The sequence below is a fragment of the Gymnoscopelus microlampas genome (genome assembly GCF_963454915.1).
Source record: "Gymnoscopelus microlampas genome assembly, chromosome: 2".
Taxonomy (NCBI): Eukaryota; Metazoa; Chordata; class Actinopteri; order Myctophiformes; family Myctophidae; genus Gymnoscopelus; species Gymnoscopelus microlampas.
This window is the reverse complement of record NC_139939.1, coordinates 22,550,217-22,563,270: the sequence shown is the minus strand read 5'-3', so window position 1 is coordinate 22,563,270 and position 13,054 is coordinate 22,550,217. Positions and strand designations below refer to the sequence as shown.

The following is a 13,054-nucleotide window of genomic DNA, read 5'->3' as shown; positions in this document are numbered from 1 at the left end:
TTTGAGAACCACTGGTTTAGATATAACTTGTATATCATTTATTTATTTGGTAGCAGCCCCAAATAAGCAACTATACTTCAGAAACAAGCCCAAAAAAACGCAACCCGCAACCGCAACTACCAATATTTACCAACAAGTTCACAGAAAAAGAAGCCCAACGTCGCTTATAATAAGCGGACATGGCAACGTTGCATATGGCTGCTGTTGCCACAGCGATAGCTCAGTAACCGAGTTGTAACTCCACCCTTTTCGCCATATATGGAGCATGGCCTCGCCAGATCCTTTGTGATTGGTCGAAGTGGGACTGTTTCCAATGTTTGTAAATGTGTGTCCAGTGCAGCTAGCCTCTCTCTCTCCTCTCAGCGCGCAAATGTCCCTCTCTCTAAAGTTTATAAACTTTAACCGGCTGGTTACATTTGAATTTTACCGGATTTGAGAACAAACGGCTCAGAAGAAGAAGAAGAGCGGCTCGCTGTCTGGATTCTCCCCCGAACAGAACGAACAAGGTACGTTTATTTAAAAGCTCACGGCACCCGTATAGCCTTTTAAATGTTAGCGTCGGTTAGCATTTAAGCTAACAGCATAATAATCGCCCACTTTCTCGAGGGTGAAACGGAATATTCTGGACTCCCGTCCGTTTTAAATGTATGACTTCTTAAACACAACGACGTGGAGCGTTTTGTTTGCGACGCGGATTGTCATGGTGTCAACGGGGAAATGCTGTAATAATAGCCCAAAAGATACACTGTTTAGGTCAGCTGTTAGGTTGTCAGTGATGGAAGAAGTACTCACATTTTTACTTAGGTAAAAGCATCAATACTGCAATGCAGCAATACTCTGTTACAAGTAAAAGTTTGATATTAAAAAGGTACTTGAGTAAAAGTATTCAATGTGTACTTAAAGTACCAAAAGTAAAAGTACTCATTATGCAGATTTTTTTTCCCCATCTCAAGTTTGTAAAATGTATAGAAATCGTTTGAAAATAGCCGAAATGTATATATAGGGCTGAAGAGAGGTTAATGTATGTTTTGTAATAATTATTTAAAAAATCTACAAAGTAATTTGTAACTAAAGTTTTCAAATAATTGTAGTGGAGTAAAAGTACAATATTTGCCTTTGAGATGTGGTGGAGTAGAAGTAAATGTATTGAAAACTGGAAATACTTCAGTAAAGTAAAACAAATACCTCAATCTTAACTTAAGTACAGTACTTGAGTAAATGTACTGAGTTACTTTCGGCCACTGGGTTTCTGTCATTGTTACCTCTAAGTGTTGATTATAATTATATATGAATATGTGTGTGTGTGTGTGTGTGTGTGTGTGTGTGTGTGTGTGTCACAATCTAATGTGACATTTCTTTATGAACCCAATCAGAATGGTCCTCACTGAGATGGATCCGGGCAGAGCTTTGACCGTGGCAGCAGCCAAAGGAAACGCCATGGAGGTGGGCAGGCTTCTGGAGGAATGCGGGGTCCATCCTGACACCCGCAATGAGTTTGGAAAGACTGCGTTGCAGGTAATGGTCTATATTCATTCGAACACGAGGAACCACAAACTGACATAAAAATAGAATAGAAACGTGTCTGAACTCGCTGCAACGTTGTTACACTAGTCTGTTGTTGGTATTTGTTTCCCCCTGTCGTGCGATAACTATGCCTTGGCGAATCTAGTCAATAACGTTATCGTACTCTGTCTGTCCCTCAGCATAAGAGCAGCTTCTGTTCTGATGGTGGCTTATAGGAGACACTGGGCAATGTCCTAACACTGATAACATGATATACAGTATATAAAGTCAGCAATCCCCCTTCCAGGGGTCCTATTCTAGCACACTGTGAAGGGGGTGGAGTGGTATAAGAAGCACCCTAATTTTATCACAAAAGTAAAATAACAGTACCACAGTGTTACAAGTGAAAGCATAAAATGAATTGAGCTTTGCAGTGGTGGAAGAAGCACTCTGATACGTCTTTTTTTTTATTTTTTACATGTGTAACAGTACCACAGCATTCAAAAATGTGCCTAAAAGAATGGCCCACTTCACAACCATATTATTAGTAATGCAATAATGTGCAATCACTTTAATATTGCGTCTGGTAAAGGTAGGGCTGATTTAAATTATTTTATGTGTTGCTTGCTAGCGTAACCTGCAATAATAAATCATAATTTATCAATTAATCTATGTTTTGTTAATAAACTAAAAGTAAAACGTAGTGCAGTAAAAAGTACAATATTTACCTCTGAGATGGAGTAGAAAAGTATTCAAAAATGTAAACTTAAAAGTAACTGTAGTACAGCTTAGGGTAAGTGATATTTTTTGGTATTTATGTTTTATTTTGTCAAAAAGGTTAAAGTACTATATTCTGATAGTAATCATTGCTACAGAGCGTTTGTTCGGTCACAGGGGTCTCTCCAGCTCTTTAGTAAACAAAATATACCATAGTACATTTTCAGGTAGGTGACAAGATTTAAGCCAATCAGGAGAGGGCACTGAAAATGCATTTACTGTTTAATAAAGAGCTGGAGAGACATGGGAGACTCCTTTTACTGAACAAACACTCACCTGGTTCATGAGTACTATCAGAATATAGAGCTATTTAACACTTATTTTAACCAAATAAATCACTTAGCCTACCTTTAAGCAAAAGTTACTTTCCACCACTGACACCTTGTCTCTTCTCTAGGTGATGATGATGGGAAACTTCAAGGTGGCCATATTGTTACTGCAACACGGAGCAGAGCCCAACATTCAGGACAGTCATGGGGTAGCACCGGTCCATGACGCAGCCCGCACCGGCTTCCTCGACACACTGCAGGTTCTGGTGGGGCACGGTGCGTCGGTGAACCTCCCGGACCAGAGCGGGTGCCTGCCCATCCACATTGCCATCCGGGGAGGCTTTCGGGATATGGTTCAGTTCTTGGTTCCACTGTCTGACCTGAAACACACCAACACCAGTGGCCAGACGGCGGTGGACATGGCCCGTGCGTCAGGTGCACCCGACATGATTAACATGGTGTTTTCTCATGTTCACAATGATTAGCACTTAGGATGTTGGTTACCCTATGGTCACCTGTTCTACAATCTATTTTTCAAACCTGGTGACTTGAATTCATTGTTGTATAAAGTTTGATATTGAAAGTATTGTTATGGCAGCTTATGTTCAATAATGCCTGATTTATACGTGGTTGTGCACAGTCAATGCTAGTATATCGGCAATTTCCGCTGTGCAACACCGGCGCTCAACTACAGCACGTATAAATGGGGCTTAAGCGGGTGGAAGTGTGGACACCTCTTTTGCACAGTGCAATTTAGGCACCTTACACCTTTTTTATGTTTTTCCCTATGGTTTGGGAGTGCACATTTTTCTTAGATTGTTCCCTAAGTGTTTTGTAATGATTGCATTCCATTGCATTTTCCGTTGTTGATGAATTTCAGCAGTTGACATTTGTGTTGTTGTTGTTTTTTTACTATGAAACTTGCATAGTTGTGTTTGTCTTAATTAGGTGTAGATTATGAATTTACACTTATTTATTTAAGTTCTTATAATTTTGTAAATAGTTACGTTTGCTGAGAGTTGTTGAAATGTTATTTATACAGATATTCTAAAACTAAAATGCAAGTGTTCACTTTTCTTTTGGATGACAAAAGCACAAAATTAAGTGTTTAACTTGATGTCCTTGTTTTCTCCTTTCTCCCCCAGTGTTTTGTAATGGTTTCCATTGCCTTTTCATTTGTGTATTAACTTTAGCAGTTGACATTTTGTGTTTTTCAAAACTCTATGAAACTTGACATGGTGCACCGTGATTGCATACTTGTGTTCTCCTCAATTAAGTGTAGATCTTTATTTTACACTTATTTATTTAAGTTCCTATGACTTTGTAAATAGTTACATTTACTGAGAATTGTTCAAATGTTGTTCATACAGATATTTTACAACTGCATTGTAAGTATTCACTTTTATTTTGGATGACAAAAGCACAAAATAAAGTGTTTAACTTGATGTCCTGGTTTTATAATTTCTCCAGTATTTTCTAATAATTGCATTCCATGAATTTTAGCGGTTGACCTATTTACTATTAACGTATTTACTATGAGACATGACGTAATGCACCATGATTGCATAGTTGTATGTGTCTTAATTAAGTGTAGCTTTTGAATTCATGCTTATTTATTGAAATAATACTGACTTTGCAAATAATTACATTTACTCTGAGTTGTTGAAATGCTATTTATACAGATATTATAAAACTAAAATATAAGTATTCACCCATATTTAGTATCTCCTCCTATGCCGTGGCCCCCAGACTCTGCGGATATACACCTGCATCCTATATGAGATATACTTGATTAATCCCTGAATTGAAATTGAGGCGTTACAGCAGCATAATGTGATAAAATGAATATATACTATGTATATACTATATAGTCAATACAAAAACACAGAGTTATCATGCATTATGTAGTCTGATGGCAGTTGGCACAAAGGAAAGTCTGTGCCACTGCACATCTGCAGAAGAGTGAGCCTTTGCTTTGCTTTGCTTTGCTTTGCTTTGCTTTGCTCTGACTGAAGGTGCTCACTCTCTTCCGCAGCTCACCATAGAGTGGATGGGAGGGTTATCCATGATGGAGTTGACTTTGTCCCTCATCCTATCCATTTCCCCATTCCCTTTGTTCTCACATCCCTTCTTCCTCTCATCCTTTCATCTCTTCTTGCTCACACCCCTTCATCCTCGTCACGTCCTCCTCATCCCTTCATCCTCTCATCCCTTCCTCTGCATCCTGTCTCTGCATTCTATGTGATTATTACCTCGCTATTGTAAGTCTGCTAAATTGTAAATTGTGAATTGTAATTTTAAATTGTCCTCTCATCCGCCCATCTCCCTTCATCTTTACATCCCTTACATTTTGGTTGAAGATGAAACTACACCACCAGACCCCCAGTGTTTTGCGAACGATTGAAATGTTGAAATACATATATTTTCAAACTTAAGTATTCTCTTTTCCTTTCGATTAAAAGATCACAAAATAAAGTGTTTAACTTGATGCCCTTGTTTAATATTTTCAGTTTTGACCAACAGCATGAATAACTAGCCTAATATGTATTCAGTAGGACTTTCATAACAAACTATGTAACATTAAATGGTTTACAAACTGTAATTTCTAAACTTAACCTGTGAGCATGAATTAATAATAGAAGATAAGAAAAAGTTCCCTAATGCGGTGGGCATGTGTGATGATTGAACGTTATATCCAGGAGAGGTCACTGCTCAATTCAAAACTTTCGTATACTTTTCAAGTGTCCCTGCTAAACCCATTACTAATCCGTTCCTATAGGAGGCGTTGCTTAGATTAGAACCTCAAGTAAATACATAAATAGGTCTGAAAGATCATCATCATGATGCTGAATGCATTGATATCTCCGGAAACTTCTTCCAAGGCAGTAGCAAACCAGAGGGCTTGTAACCAGAAGGTTCACAGTTCAAAACCAACTAGGACATTTTTCCAACTTTTACCTGACTCTTTATCTAATCTTTCACTGAAGAATGTGCAAGAGACCTAAAAAGTATTAACCATGGTGGAGCAGTGGTTAAGATACAGGCCTTGCACACAGATGGTCTCCGCGGGAGTAATTGGTTTGACTCAAGACTCTTTTGGGTCTTGAGTCTTGGGGGTAAAAAAAGTGCGATAGTTGCATTTGAACCAGGGACCTTCTGGCTGCAAATCCTATATCTAAACCACTATACCACAGAGGTCCTTACCTGTGCTGTTGACTTGCGTGTCATTTTCTGAAAGATTATATAAAGGTAAAAGCCCCAGGTAAAAGTTAGAAAGATGTCCTTGTGGGATTTGAACTCAGGACGTTCAGCATGCAAGGCCTGAATCTTAACCACTGCTCCACCATGGTACATATTTTCTATGGTCCCTTGCACGCTCTTCAGTGAAAGATCAGATAAAGGTGCAAGAGTCTGGTATTGGTTGGAAACCTGTCCTGGTTGGATTTGAACCGGTAACCTTCTGGTTGCAAGTCCTGTATTTAAACCACTGCACCACAAAAGTTCTGACTTGTTGTGTTAACTTAGCCTGCCAAAGTTTTTACCCTTTTCCCTTTAAATATCCATTGCCATTGACAATGCATTGGGCGCTTAAAGTTAAATATCTCCAAAACTACAAATGATTTAAAAAAAAAGAATCTCAAGCATGCATGTCCACAGTAAGGTGGAATTTTTTAACTGTGAATGGAGTTTCTAGGTGAAGGTGTTTTTTTGAGGTCCCAAAACATTCCATCCGCCTCCATTATAAATCTCTGAACTTTTAAAGGAGTACAATTCTAAAACTATGCAACATTTCAAAGATTCCTTTTCAGGCAAACATGTCCACAGTAAGATGAACATTTTAAAGTATGAATGAGGTTACTAGGCGTAAGTATGTAGTTGTAAGCCTGCCTTTAAATATCCACCATTTTTTCACCATTGGGTCACTACCAAAATGAAAGTTGGTCACTACCGAAACGAAAGTTAAATCAGAAAAAATCACTAAGTGTGGAGGCCAAAATCGTCCCCCCGAAAACCTGTTAGGAGTACGTTTCAGGCAATTTAGAGTTGATTGGTAGTACTTTGTAGTGACTTTTTTGGTCCCTAACATTCATCGAGCTCTGGACTTGGTAAAAAAAAAAATTCACCATTGCGTCACTACCGAAACGAAAGTTGGTCACACCGAAACGAAAGTTGAATCCGAAAAAATCACTAAGTGTGGAGGCCAAAACCTATGATTCTTTCCTTTGCAGACTGGCTTCCAGAAGATCAACTGAAAACTACCAGGAAGGCTGTACTTGTCAGCCATCTGTTAGCTCAATGGGTTGAGACGCAGTATTCATGATCCAGAGGCCATGAGTTCAAATCCCATTGATGTCTTTCCTATGATTCTTTCCTTTGCAGACTGGCTTCCAGAAGATCAAGTGAAAACTACCAGGAAGGCTGTACTTGTCAGCCATCTGTTAGCTCAATGGGTTGAGACACAGTATTCATGATCCAGAGGCCATGAGTTCAAATCCCATTGATGTCTTTCCTATGATTCTTTCCTTTGCAGACTGGCTTCCAGAAGATCAAGTGAAAACTACCAGGAAGGCTGTACTTGTCAGCCATCTGTTAGCTCAATGGGTTGAGACGCAGTATACATGATCCAGAGGCCATGAGTTCAAATCCCACTGGTGTCTTTACTGTGATGCTTTCCTTTGCAGACTAACTTCTAGAAAAACAAGTTAAAATCACCAGGAAACCTGTAACTCTCAGCCAACAGCTTAGCTCAATGGGTAGAGCGTCTGTCCAATAAAATGACTTGACCTGACTTGAGTGGGTTCGATTCCCACTCAGAGTCATGTGTCCCCGGTAACTTGGGGCAACAGATAAATTGACTGATATCCTTCATGATGCTTCCCTTTGCAGAATAACTTATAGAAAAACAAGTTAAAACCACCAGGAAACCTGTAACTCTCAGCCAACAGCATAGCTCAACTGGTAGAGCGTCTGTCCAATAACATGACTTGACTTGACTTGAGTGGGTTCGATTCCCACTCGAGTCAAGTGTCCCCTGTAACTTGGGGCAACGGATAAATTGACTGATATCCTTAGTGATGCTTCCCTTTGCAGACTAACTTATAGAAAAACAAGTTAAAACCACCAGGAAACCTGTAACTCTCAGCCAACAGCATAGCTCGACTGGTAGAGCGTCTGTCCAATAACATGACTTGACTTGAGTGGGTTCAATTCCCACTCGAGTCAAGTGTCCCCGGTAACTTGGGGCAACGGATAAATTGACTGATATCCTTAGTGATGCTTCCCTTTGCAGACTAACTTCTAGAAAAACAAGTTAAAACCACCAGGAAACCTGTAACTCTCAGCCTACAGCATAGCTCAACTGGTAGAGCGTCTGTCCAATAACATGACTTGACTTGACATTAGTGGGTTCGATTCCCACTCGAGTCAAGTTTCCCCGGTACCAGGACACTCCTACAAGTTATTCTACGGATATCAGTCAATTTATCCGCTACTGCTCCAATTTACCAGGGACTTGACGTTAGTGGGAATCGAACCCAGGACCGCTCGGTCCTGGGTTGAACTGGATTTGAACCAGCACACTCCTACAGGTTATTCTACGGATATCAGTCAATTTATCCGTTGCCCCAAGTTACCGGGGACACTTGCCTCGAGTGGGAATCGAACCCACTCAAGTCAAGTCAAGTTATTGGACAGACGCTCCAGTTGAGCTATGCTGTTGGCTGAGAGTTACAGGTTTCCTGGTGGTTTTAACTTGTTTTTCTAGAAGTTATTCTGCAAAGGGAAGCATCATGAAGAATATCAGTCAATTTATCCGTTGCCCCAAGTTACCGGGGACACATGACTCGGAGTGGGAATCGAACCCACTCAAGGAAAGAATCATAGGAAAGACATCAATGGGATTTGAACTCATGGCCTCTGGATCATGAATACTGCGTCTCAACCCATTGAGCTAACAGATGGCTGACAAGTACAGCCTTCCTGGTAGTTTTCAGTTGATCTTCTGGAAGCCAGTCTGCAAAGGAAAGAATCATAGGAAAGACATCAATGGGATTTGAACTCATGGCCTCTGGATCATGTATACTGCGTCTCAACCCATTGAGCTAACTGCTGGATGACAAATATAGCCTTCCCGGTAGTTTTCAGTTGATCTTCTGGAAGCCAGTCTGCAAAGGAAAGAATCATAGGAAAGACATCAATGGGATTTGAACTCATGGCCTCTGGATCATGAATACTGCGTCTCAACCCATTGAGCTAACAGATGGCTGACAAGTACAGCCTTCCTGGTAGTTTTCAGTTGATCTTCTGGAAGCCAGTCTGCAAAGGAAAGAATCATAGGAAAGACATCAATGGGATTTGAACTCATGGCCTCTGGATCATGTATACTGCGTCTCAACCCATTGAGCTAACAGTTGGATGACAAATATAGCCTTCCTGGTAGTTTTCAGTTGATCTTCTGGAAGCCAGTTTGCAAAGGAAAGAATCATAGGAATGACATCAATGGGACTTGAACTCATGGCCTCTGGATCATGAATACTGCGTCTCAACCCATTGAGCTAACAGATGGCTGACAAGTACAGCCTTCCTGGTAGACTATAATAATGCATAGTCTTAGATATTTTAGGAATGTTTTACAAAGCATGTTAAACATGAACAAACACATTAACAGACAGTTGTAAATGATGAACTGTCTTCACTTTACTATAGGGCACATAATAACATGTATTAAGGATTTATAGATACTTTAGGAATGTTTAACAAAGCATATGTTAAACATGAACAAGCTACCAATAGCTTGTATATATTATGTAACATCAGTTACAAATGATTTAATAATCATTTACAGATGTATTATACATGTCTTATTCATGAATAGTCATAAAATACCTTTATAGATGATTTGTAACCGTAGTTATAAAGGTTTTAGTAATCATTTACGAATGTCAATAAACAGGTTGTTAATGATTTGTTAATAGTCTACAAACTGCTTATAAACGTTTATAGATGCTTTAGAATGGGTCGTTACAAATGATTTAATAATCTTTTACAGTTGTATATAAATGGCTTATTCATGAATAGTTCACTACTTACTAATACTTTATAAATGATTTGTAACTGTAGTTATAAAGGTTTTAGTAATCATTTACGAATGTCAACAAACAGGTTGTCAATGATTTGTTAATAGTCTACAAACTACTTATAAACGTTTATAAATGCTTTATAACGGGTCATTATTGTAAAGTGCTACCCATTTATTTTTTCACCATTGGTCACTATACCGAAAAGAAAGTTGGTTACTACCGAAACGAAAGTTAAATCCGAAAAAATCACTAAGTGTGGAGGCCAAAATCGTTCCCGCGAAAACCTGTTAGTAGTACGTTTCAGGCAATTTAGAGTTGATTGGTAGTACTTTGTAGTGACACTTTTTTTGGTCCCTAACATTCATCGAGCTCTGGACTTAGTAAATTTATTTTTTCACCATTGGGTCACTACCGAAACGAAAGTTGGTCACTACCGAAACGAAAGTTAAATCCGAAAAAATCACTAAGTGTGGAGGCCAAAATCATTCTATGATGAAACATTTCTATCATTTTGGCCAGTTACACAAATGGAAACATAAAATGGCATATTTATATAGCGCTTTCATCCAAATCGCTTTACAATGCACATTACATTCACACATACGCAGATTCAGATTATTAATACCAATATAAATCAACAAATTATTATACTGTTATATCTCACACACACACACACACACACACACACACACACACACACACACGCACGCACGCACGCACGCACGCACGCACACGCACACACACACGCACACGCACACGCACACGCACACGCACACGCGCACACAACATCAATGGCATCGGAATCCATGCAAGGCACCAACCTCTGCTCATTGGGAGCAGTGAGTGTCTTGCTCAAGGGCACTTGGACACTAACCCAGGGGGAGCCCGGCCGGGATAGAACGGGGGGGACCTTCCATTTCCCAGGCGGCTACTCTACCTCCTGAGCCAATTCCGCCCCAAAATATACTTATGAATATTCTATAACAGTATACAGTTGGTGGTGATGATGATGATGATGATGATGATGATGATTGGTTAAATAGGTAAATGAAAGAAGTTGAATTCTTCCTCTTTTCTATGTTGTATTTATTTATTTACTTTATTTGTATTATATTTTATATACCGTATGTAATGCCAAAATATGAATTAAAAGTGTATAAATTAGATTTTTCAATCCCATTCCAAGTGGCTATGACTTCTAAAGTTTGTGGGTCCTGGGTAGGCAACCCTAACCTGACTCCGCCAGATGGGGGCGGTATTGACTTCACTGGTTCAGAAATGTGATGCAAGCTTCTTCCATCTGGCAGAGTCAGGTTAAGGAAACCTAGCCTGGCGGAGATCTGTGCTCCCAGGAGCACACTTTTCTAGGGTGTCTATTCTCTCACCCAAGTCCTTGCTGCACTGTCAAAATGATTGAAGTGTTGAGGTGAGAGACATTGACAGCCAGGTAGAGAGACAACTTTTATAATCTACCATTATATTAACCAAAAATATAATATCTGGTTGTTTTTGTCCTCTCCTGTTATTACTACTTCTGTCCCATTACTGATCACATGTTTTATTCAAATGAACTCTTTTGCATTCTTGTAGAGTACAGCATATATTTGGATGAGAGACAACCATGAGAGAGAGAGGCTCCCAAATACTGTGAAAGGACAGCACAATTTTGAAAGAGTAACAGCCAATGGTGTAATTTTATATTACTCTGTCCGGCCAGTGGTGTACCCTGCATCACTCGACGTAGATGAAGTAGTCTTGTAGAGCAAAGTCCAGCAAAAAAACGTACCTGACTCAAGTGTGAGCGCTCATATTTACATCCATACAAAGTTAAGTCTGTGACTCAATTAAATTCACGATGATGCCAGTCAACTAAGGAGTAATTATAGTCTTTGGTGGGAGAGTTAAAGTTCCACTGTTAGGGAATATTACATGCCGATGAATTATCTCATACCCTCATCTCACCTGAAATCACTAGTAAGCTACATCTGTTGCTGTCTGTAATTAGGCAAGTTGTTTTGAGACAACGAGAAAATGCTTTGATTTGTATGTATGCAAATAGTCCTGCTTAAAATACATAAAGTTATATTTAGCTTAACTCAAATGGTATTTAAAGAATGATGAGGCTATACAGTATAAGATATTACATTTTATACTTCTACACAGCATGCTGTATACATGTGTTGAAGTCATTGATGAGTCATACTTTGTGGTGAGGGTGATGACATCTGGCTCCAACACAGAATACATTACAATAAACATTATGACTAGAGTATATGACTCCAATAATAAATACTAGTTAGTAAACTTCCCTGCAATTTGACCAACATACTGTTGGAATACAAGTGGCATGAGAGAGCAAAAACAGGACGCTTCCTGTTCTCATTTTGGATCAGTCAAACAAGGGTAAATATTGCAAATATTGCAGATTTAGGTAATGCTAGTATATGACACTTTTACCATCTTTTAAGATATAAAAGGAAATTATTCCCAGACCATAAAGTGGGGATCATAATTCCTGCTATGCAACTTTGGAAATTTCCATTTGTTTGCTCTCTCTCTCTCTCTCTCTCTCTCTCTCTCTCTCTCTCTCTCTCTCTCCCTCTCTCTCTCTCTCTCTCTCTCTCTACCTATCACATGCAAGCAGTATACTCTCTCTTTTCCCATTGGCCTCGAAGGTGTGTGGCAATATGGGCAGGTCGGTGTATGTTTGGGTATTACTGAGGTATGTCCCAGAATGGGCTGACAGGAACCCCTGTTATAGAGACACAAGCCAGGACATGACTAGCAAGGAGCAAAAGCCAAAACACTGGTCCACAGCATACAACGTTCTTGTGTTTGTGAACAAGACAGATTGAATAAGAGAGATTGCATTGTACAGGGTAATTAGCAAGTGTAAACATTTCAACATCTACCACTCACTGGGGCTTAAGGGTGAACAACTGACTTCACATTTGACAGCTGGGACTATTCAAATCCTTTTATTTTCAATATTGTCTTGTTTTAATATACAGTTTCATAAGGCACTGTAGGCGATTAGCAAAAATAATGTTAGTCATCTTATGCAAACAGAACTAGAGGCCAATATTTGTCCAAATGACCATTAAATATCTCTTTGAGCTACAGTCAGACTGTAGAGAGAGATCCCTAGACAGTATTTTCTGTTGATGTTGTTACTTCACTTCGCTTGGTTTACTGTAAATGAATCATGCTGATGAGGTAGCCAAAAGGGAAAGCACAAACAATGTACTATGGAACCTTTCTGCAATATTTGTATAGAACTGAACAGCAGTAAAAACTGTGATAAAAACATATTTTACAGATCGATTTAATTGTTTTCACTATTTTTTTTACTATTTGGTAGTACATATCTTTCTGTATTCTGTTATAAGCAGTGTACATAATCTGAATCATTATCCCTTGCCAGAA

At 39.2% G+C, this 13,054-nt stretch overlaps 1 protein-coding gene across 1 annotated transcript; it reads left to right on the top strand.

Moving 5' to 3' along the window:
• Nucleotides 1–345: 345 nt before the first annotated feature.
• Nucleotides 346–3,994, top strand: cdkn2d (cyclin-dependent kinase inhibitor 2D (p19, inhibits CDK4)). Its single transcript, XM_084083179.1, has 3 exons — nucleotides 346–506; nucleotides 1,374–1,515; nucleotides 2,678–3,994. Exons 2-3 carry the CDS (start codon nucleotides 1,375–1,377, stop codon nucleotides 3,032–3,034), a joined length of 498 nt encoding a protein of 165 aa, XP_083939305.1. The 5' UTR covers nucleotides 346–506; nucleotide 1,374; the 3' UTR covers nucleotides 3,035–3,994.
• The last annotated feature ends 9,060 nt before the right edge of the window (nucleotides 3,995–13,054 follow it).

What these genes read in the sequence shown, in the direction of transcription:
- cdkn2d (XM_084083179.1), top strand. Translation starts at nt 1,375, where the DNA reads ATGGTCCTCACTGAGATGGATCCGGGCAGAGCTTTGACCGTGGCAGCA. An exon ending in TTGGAAAGACTGCGTTGCAG is followed by an intron (nt 1,516 to 2,677) that starts GTAATGGTCTAT and finishes TCTCTTCTCTAG; the next exon opens with GTGATGATGATGGGAAACTT.